The following is an 8,871-nucleotide window of genomic DNA, read 5'->3' on the forward strand; positions in this document are numbered from 1 at the left end:
GTCCAACACCCTGCTCAGGCAGGAAACCCTATACCATTTCGGACAAATGGCTGTCCAGTCTCTTCTTAAAAACTTCCAGTGTTGGAGCATTCACCGCTTCTGGAGGCAGGTTGTTCCACTGGTTAATTGTTCTAACTGTCAGGAAGTTTCTCCTTAGTTCTAGGTTGCTTCTCTCCTTGATTAGTTTCCACCCGTTGCTCCTTGTCCTGCCTTCAGGTGCTTTGGAAATAGCTTGACTCCCTCTTCTTTGGGGCAGCCCCTGAGATATTGGAACACTGCTATCATGTCCCCCCTCGTCCTTCTCTTCGTTAAACTAGACATACCCAATTCCAGCAACCATTCCTTGTATGCTTTAGCCTCCAGTCCCCTAATCATCTTTGTTGCTCTTCTCTGCACTCTTTCTAGAGTCTCAGCATCTTTTTTACATCGTGGTGACCAAAACTGGATGCAGTATTCCAAGTATGGTTGCACTATTGGAAGACCTGAAGGTCCAGGTTAGGGACATATCCCCCTAGAGAAACCGTATCTACATGATGCTAGGAATCTATAATATGTTGATGGAACATAATGAATTGAACAATGGAAAAGCTCATCTCCCTTGTGAAGGCCACGATGGTGGGAAAGGTGGAAGGACAGAGAAGAAGATGACCAAAAGCAAGGTGGATGGATTCAAATTAGAGCAATGATGGGTTGGAAGACCTGAAGACCAGGTTAGGGACTGAGCATCATGGAGAAAATCATTCTGTGTATTCGCTAAGTGTTGGCACCAACTTGATGACACGCAATTGATGTTGAAGAGCAACTGTCCCCATTAAGAGGAAGGCTCAAACTACACAAACACAAAAGAGCTAGGTCTGCCCTGCCCTGAATGCCTTTGAACCTTATCTGGTCTTTCCCAGATGAAAGCTTTCAGTTTGGGGAGATTCCTGTGGAATAGGCATAGAGAATAAAGTAGCAGGTTTGAACTCTACATGTGTGGATCTAGTTGTTGCCCCTGACAATCAATCGAGTTAGATATATGGAAATATTTAGTGCCCAATGACAGCTGGGTCTGGAAAATGAAGGTGCTGGGGGGGTGGGTGTCCCATTTTTCCTCTTTTTGACATACTTGTGTACTTTTTCCTACTTTCTATTTTCCTTTTTCCCCCTTCTACATTTCTGTTTCCCCACACTGTAGGAAGAAGAGTTGGAACTTCTTCTGAATGATTTAAGCTGATAGCTTGCAGTAGACTTGAAATAAGACTGAGGAAAGTGTGGCCCCCCCCAGGAACTACCAATTGCCGGTGCTTTCCACCTTGATCTACCAAAGATTTTGATCTCCCTTTGGTCTTCTGCTCAAGCAATTCACTCAGAACGCCAGAGGAAAATAATGATAATAAAATCAGAAGAAAAAAAAAACCGCTCTCAATTTCTTCTCCTGGAGAAGGTACTTTCATTTATGACCCTCATTTTTCAACCTGGTCTTTTTTAACACATCTCTCCATGCTCAGAAGCTGAATTCTGAATTGTCTGAATTCCCTGAACTGGAAGATCAGGTCAAACCCAGCTTGCGTGTCCTGCCTGCTTCAAATGGTGAGAATACACTAGTGAGAGTTCACTAGTCACGGTTTTCTCTTTTTTTTTTTACGCCAAGGCTCACACTGATTTGATTAAATTTATTTCCTCTAGGTACTTCTAGAAGCTGCAAATTCTAGAAATTGCAGTATAGGCAAAGAGGAAACTAATGATCTGCTACTTAGTCTGCAGCGCCTGACGGAGACCACATTTTTACAAGTCTAGCATCACTGAGGTTAACAAAGGGGGATATGTTAGAATGCACAACCTCAGTTCCCCCTTTTCCAAACAGCATCAAAACAGATTTTGGCCTGCAGCCATGTTTGGGTTCCCCCTTTTATTTACTTTATAAGAAAGCTGTGCAGTTTCTCAGAGGGCAAAACATCTTCCATTCTTCTATTCCTAAGATTTGCTTTATATCCACCCACAATGTAGCAAAGAATAACAGAATTGGAAGGGACCTTGGAGGTCTTCTAGTCCAGCCCCTTTCTCAAGCAGGAGACCCTATACCGTTTCAGACAAGTGACTGTCCCATCTCTTCTTAAAAGCCTCCAGTGATGGAGCACCCACAACTTCTGAAGGCAAGCCGTTCCACTGGTTAATTCTCCCCACTGTTAGGAAGTTTCAAAGGGCTGATTGGAAGGACAACGTACTTATTCCATCTCCCAGAAGTAAATCTCATATAGCTTCTCAGATTTATTGATATGGAGGCATCACAAAATTGCATCTCTGGAAGCAATGTTTCCTGTCCTCTTCAATGGGGAAGATTTTCATCCCATTCTTGCAATCCCTCAAATTAGAGAGAATATATTTGCAAGGGATAAGCATCTTGAGCTGTGATGGCGTAGTGGTTAGAATGTAGTATTGCAGGTTAACTCTGCCGACTGTCATGAGTTCGATCCTCACCAGCTCAAGCCTTCTATTCTTCTGAGGTCAGTAAAATGAGGAGCCAGATGGTTGGGGGCAACAGGCTGACTCTGTAAACCGCTTAGAGAGGGCTGCAAAGTGCTGTGAAGTGGTATATAATTCTAAGTACTATTGCTATTGCCACTGACTCAGCCTTCCATCCTTCCAAGGTCAGTAAAATGAGGACCCAGATTGTTGTGGGCAACAGGCTGACTCTGTAAACTGCTTAGAGAGGGCTGTAAAGCACTGTGAAGTGGCATATAAGTCTAAATGCTATTGCTGTTGCTATCTTTGGGAAAGACGCCCCCTCCGCCACCCACATCACAGTTATCTGAATGACCAAAAGCAAGCCAGGTTGAAAATATTTATGCAGCCCTGGACCTCAGAATTATCAGCAATGAACTCCTTTCTCCAGCCAACTGTGATGAATGAATTCAGCTTTGTTCTGCTCACATCCCGGGCACATGAATGAGCAGCGACCGTTTAAATACGAGAGTTAAAAAAAACCAACTGCCCCAAGTTTGATTAATCAAAGGGGAAAAAAAGAGAGAGAGAATCTTTCCACATTCAGCAGTTTTTCCACATGAATAATAAAAGTGCTACAGAAACCCCCGAGAGACCACCGTACCCTAGCACGAAGACAAGCCTGAGAAGCAGGCTTTTGACTTATTATTTTCTTTTAACAATCTCACTGGGAGAAGGGAGTAGTGCAATTAGTTATTCGTCTTCCTTCGGTGCTGGAGAAGTCAAGGGGTTGCAAGACATTGCAATTTCCTTGCACTAAGAGAAAAACACATCCTGCGTTCAAATAGGCTGCTCTTGGGTAGCAAATAGATTTCCCCTAATTAATGGGCCCATCATCCATGGTGGCATCTTCAAAGCAGCCACAAGCATTCGTATTGTTCACGAGAGCATTTGCAAACACACATTTATCCGACTTCAGTCATATCCACAACCGACAGGAAGTAGCATGATCTTTGGAAGGCATTTGTGGAGCACATCCTGAAATGGGGAGGGCAGGAAGTTGTGAGCAACCTGTTTGGCGGGTGGGAAATTTAGGATGCACCGAGCAGGACTATAGCGTACTGCTTCTTTGGATGGTGGGTCCACTAAACTAAAGGTCAGCAACTCCTAGGAAAAATAACTTCTCTTAGTGATAGACAATGAAATCCCCAGACGGTACCCTTCGACACTAGTTCTTCACTTCTCAGTTGAACGGATTCAACCGTGGAAGATAAAGAATCTTTGTAGCCCAGGGATGAACTGTGGGGTGCTTGCAGATGTTTCATTGCTCAACCAGGTAACATCATCTGTGGTAGAAGAGAGTAGGGTTTATGGGAGGAGGAGGAGGAGGACTGTCAGGTCGTTGGTGCTCTCTGAACTTGCAGACATTTCATTATCTAACTAGGTAACATCATCAGTGCTAGAAGGGAGTGGGGTTTGCAGGGAGGAGGAGGAGGAGGAGGAGGAGGAAGAGGAGGAGGAGGACGACGACTATGGGGTCCTTGGTGCTCTCTGAGCTTGGCTTTCTTGTAGATGTTTCATGACCCAACTAGGTAACATCATCAGTGCTAGAAGGGAATGAGGTTTGCTGTCTGTTTATATGCAACCAAGTCACAAGCAACAGCCCAACAAAGCCTCAATCAAGGAATCACCACTCAATCAAATAGTAAACAATCTCCTAATCCAGAATCCACCAAGAACATTCCCACCAACACTGATAGGGCAAGTCGCTTGTACATAAACAGAGAGCAAACCCTCTCCCTTCTAACACTGATGATTTATCTAATCATCATTGCGTAATGAAACATTGCGTAATGAAACATCTGCAACAAAGCAACCAAGCTCAGAGAGCACCAAGGACCCCACAATAAGACACTTCCTAGGCTGTCTTCACAGCGTCCTCCCTTCACCTCACCCTTGCTTTGTTTTAAGCAAATGAAAAGTTGTGAACCTGAGGTTCTGTTAGGCAGAGTGAATGTTCATGTCTCCCTGGGTGGGGGGGACAAAGTGGCTTAGCCTTTCTGGAAGACCTTGAGTTATTTCTCACGAATTCTTAGAGCTACAGCTAATTACAAGGTGAAATTACAGGCCTGGGGAGGGAAAGGGGTCTGCTTTTGTTCTTTGAAATGTATCCGTATAAAATCTCTTGTGGTATTTAAATCTGAGACACACAATAGCCTTTTCAGCTCTGACCGCCCTCTGGGAGCTGAAACAGGTGCTCTATCCGCTTTTAGCCTCCTCATTAATGAACAACAATCTCTCCTCCTTTTGGTAACTCCTCTGAGATTAGCTGGGCACAATACTTTCTCTTTGCATACTCCTAGATGCCTGGCTGTGCCAGTCCTGAGGGATGGAGGTGGTTAATTTGCTTAAAGGTTAAGGGTTCCCTCCCCCCTCCCCCACTTTCCAATTTTTGCTGGACAAGCAAATTGTAAACATCAGGTAGAGACACTGGATCCTCCAGATGTGGCTGGGAGACAAGTTGACTTCTACTTTCCATTCTTTTCTCTTCCCTTGCTTTTTCACCCTACAATGGGTAGAGCTATGGAAATATGCGCACCTATCAGGATCAAACGGGAGGTGGGCCTAAAACGGAATTCAGGGCACCCTAATGGTTTCAGCCTAGTATTCTACTCAGCTCAGCATTTTCATAGCCTGAATACATAATCCAGTCTTCAATTCTGGACTTGCTTTCAGGATTATTTTCCCATAGCTTGTCCTGCTGCACAGATTTGTTGGCGTCTTGGATTATAGAAGTTAACATAACTCTTTAAGAACCAAAACATCCCAAAAGGCAGGAGTTATATGAATAGCAAGCCCTGTCAGCTTATCTATCAGCTTATCTATCAGCATCTCTCTCTCTCTCTCTCTCTCTCTCTCTCTCTCTCTCTCTCTCTCTCTCTCTCCCTCCCTCCCTCCCTCCCTCCCTCTCTTTCTCTCTTTCTTCATCATTATCTACACACACAAACACTCAAGAGACTTCTCTCTCTCTCTTCATCCATCCATCCATCTATCTATTATCTATCATCTATCATCAACACACAATTAGGATGGTTCTCTCTTTCTATCGCTATCTCTCTCCTATCTATCTATCCAGGGCTTTTTTTCTCGGAGAAAAGGTGGCGGAACTCAAACCTGGCCACGCCCTCATCAAACCCTAGGACCGCCCCTTTAGAGAACAGGAATGCAAGTAAAATTTGGGAGGGGCTATTTCCGGTGTGGGAGGGGCTATTTCCGGTGCGGCCGGCCCGGAAAAAGGTGCCGGAACGCGGTTCCGCCGNATCTATCTATCTATCTATCTATCTATCTATCTATCTATCTACACACACAAACCCCACTCATGAATCTGAACATACCTAGTATCCCTGCTTCCTGTTTTTCCCACAACAACAACAGAATTGAGAGAAACTGGCCCAAATTCGCCTAGCTGGCTTCCATGCCTAAGGAAGGTCTAGAACTCATGTTCTCCTGGCTTCTAGGCCAGCACCTTGACCATTACCCCAAACTGTTTCTCTTAATGCTTTATTTGTTTTAAAGTCATTGCTGGAATAATGACTCTGCTTATATATTCTGGACAATGATATCCTGGGCTGTGTCCACCTCTAGAAGGGGTAAAATGATTAGAATATTAGATTTTTCCAGTTTTCTTAGGGCCTGTTTGCATTACACAGCCAGCTCCTGGCTCTCCTCGTCAAAAAACCTTCCTATACTCGCAAGAGATATTCCAGGATAACTGGGAGGGTTTGGCCAATAACTGTATTTTTAGTACTCACAGCTGCTGGTAGTCTGGGGAATATAGGGCTTCACTGCCCACTTCTTTTCTTTCCAAAAGTGGGGGGAAATCATTTAAAAATCCTACTTCAGTTAGAATTGCAAACACTACGGAGGATTGCCTTAGGCACCCGTGTCCATTTCTGCTACTTTGTCACCTTCGTATGGCACCAGACAGCAAGAACTATTTCACTGGAGAGAGACTGGCAGAATTAATTGGGTTTTGGAGTTTACAAAACACATGCCACCTTATGTTTGAGTCAAGCACGTTGGGCAAATAAAGTCTAACTATCTCTCTTTTCCAGACTTTTGCTGAAACAGCATCTCTACTAGTGAGCACATACACCAATTAACCCCCGTTAGCGCTGTCCAAGGTCCTGAGGTTTCTGGTCAACTGCACAAGGCAATCCTCATCTACGGTAAGCAACAACTCATTTAGTCATTTTGCTAGTTTGCAGTTTCAACAGTGATGGAAAAAGTGACTTTAAAAGAGAATATTTGCAGTTCAGGGTTGAAATGAAGTGTCCTTAGTGCTCTCTGAGCTTGGCTGTTTTCTTACAGATGTTTCATTATCTAAACCAAGTAACATCATCACTTTACAACCGATCCCTGTACTGTATTTATGGCCTTCTCAGGTCTGTAAAGCACAGGAAAGCTACAACCAGATCGTAAGCACAGTTGTGTCTATGGAGATTCTACATCATCCAGGTCCTGGTTGTCCCAAAAGTGCTTTTCAACAGGCAACTGGACTTTCTTGTGTGTGTGTTTTCCCTCGTGAAAGTATTTAGCTTCTTATCCAAGAAGTCTCTTCAGTTCTGAAGTGAACTGAAGAAACCTCTTGGATCAGAAGTCAAATATATTCAAAGAGAAAACCAAGAAAATCCAGTTGCTTTTTTGAAAAGTACCTTTGGAAGCAATTAGTGATCGCTTTGCTTAATGGCCAAGTTGCCCTTCCCGGTTGTTGGTCAGTAAAAGAGGGTGGCCTGTAATCCACCACTCCCATGAACGTTGAACCTGCAAAAATTGATCTATCTTGAGATTTCTTCTGGAACAGAATAAATATTAAAAATCAATGGGATATTTTGAAACTGCTGAGTCAAGAGAAAATGGCATTTTACTGTGCTTACCTACTGCTTTTAGGGATGCATACTTATTCAGCTCCTTTCCTGGGGGCTGCTGTTCATATGGATTTGTAATCTGTCCCATGCTTGGGAAAGAGTGTGGGTGAGCCAGTTGTGGAAGTAGAGGTGATGTCGGCATGACATTATTCATCTGGGTTGCGTCTGTGGAAAAAAAATAAATAGAAGAAGTCACCTTTCTGAAAACAAATAGGAGTTCAACCAGAATCCAAGGACGCACCTCCTCCCCAAAAAACAATTATGATTAACACTGCAGGCCAGCTTATTAACTTGGCCATTGCAAATAGTCATTCGTATTTTTCCATGTCTAACTGTTTAACTGGTGAGATATAAGCACCAAACAACCCAGTCCTTTAACTGACTCCAACCTGTTCATTATTATTATTATAAGCCAGAAGGTGTCCCTGTGTTTCAAGCCCTGTGTGAAAGGAACTTGAGCACTCCTCCACTCACTATGCCATTTTCCCTTTCTTTATTATATTGTATAGTATCACTAGAAGATAATGCTTATAGCTCAGGATTGGAATGTGAGGTCCTTGGTGCTCTCTGAGCTTGGCTGTTTTCTTGCAGACCTTCCATTACCTGCCTGGGTAACATCATCAGTGCTAGAAGGGAGTGGGGTTTGTGGAGAAGAGGAGATGGAGGACTATGGAGTTATTGGTGCTCTCTGAACTTGGTTGTTTACTTGCAGACGTTTCAATACCTAACTAGGTAACATCATCAGTGCTAGGAGGGAACGTGGGGTTTGTGGAGAAGAGGAGGTGGAGGACTATGGGGTTATTGGTGCTCTCTGAACTTGGTTATCTACTTGCAGACGTTTCATTACCTAACTAGGTACTATCATCAATGCTAGAAAGGAACGGGGCTTGTTCTCTTCTTTGTATCGTATTTAAACATTTGTTTGCAACCACAGCTTTTAGCAAGTTGCGTACAGCAATCATATCACTTCAATGCATCTGCTTTAACATTAACAGCACTATTTGCCAGAAGGTGCCTTCGTATCTTCCTTGCAGTCATTGCCAACAACGCAATTCGTTTTATCACATGGTTCTCTTCATCAGACAACAACAACGAAAAAAAATAGATGTTTTTGTCTTCTTCTAAGCTAGACTGATTCCACTGGATTAACAAGGGCGTAATGAATTTAGCTCTAGGTTCCTAGCAAAATTTGCACGGTAATGGGTCATATCGTCCACCTCTGATTACAAGCCAGAAGATGTCCCTGGCTTACAAGCTGACTGTGAACAAAGCTTGGCCATACCTCTAACTACTCTACTGTTCTCCCTTTCTGTAGAACCCTTTGCGTTCAAACCTTCTTCCTAGGAGCCCGCGAGGAAAACAGCCAAAAAAATAAAATAAAAATGAAATGATTGCTCGGGGCGTGCCTGAGTTTGGCTGTGTTTTTCTCTCTCTCAGTGGAGCCTCGAGTGCTTATGCCCCCCCCGAAGGAGGAATTGTCAACAAGAGAAGCAGAGAGCCGGGTGTGCCTGTGCCGAGT

The 8,871-nt window shown here is 43.7% G+C and overlaps 1 protein-coding gene across 1 annotated transcript in view; it reads right to left on the reverse strand.

Moving 5' to 3' along the window:
- LOC107293800 (protein shisa-9) overlaps positions 1–8,632 on the reverse strand; it is a 23,679-nt gene extending 15,047 nt beyond the window's left edge. The window contains exons 1-2 of the mRNA XM_015822982.1: positions 8,605–8,632; positions 7,362–7,517 (exon numbers count right to left, since the gene is read on the reverse strand). Coding sequence (XP_015678468.1) covers positions 7,362–7,517; positions 8,605–8,632 — 184 coding nt within the window. The remainder of the gene's footprint in view (positions 1–7,361; positions 7,518–8,604) is intronic.
- Positions 8,633–8,871: the final 239 nt, after the last annotated feature.

The sequence above is a fragment of the Protobothrops mucrosquamatus genome, unplaced genomic scaffold (genome assembly GCF_001527695.2).
Source record: "Protobothrops mucrosquamatus isolate PMUCROS unplaced genomic scaffold, P.Mucros_1.0 scaffold1736, whole genome shotgun sequence".
NCBI classification, from domain to species: Eukaryota; Metazoa; Chordata; class Lepidosauria; order Squamata; family Viperidae; genus Protobothrops; species Protobothrops mucrosquamatus.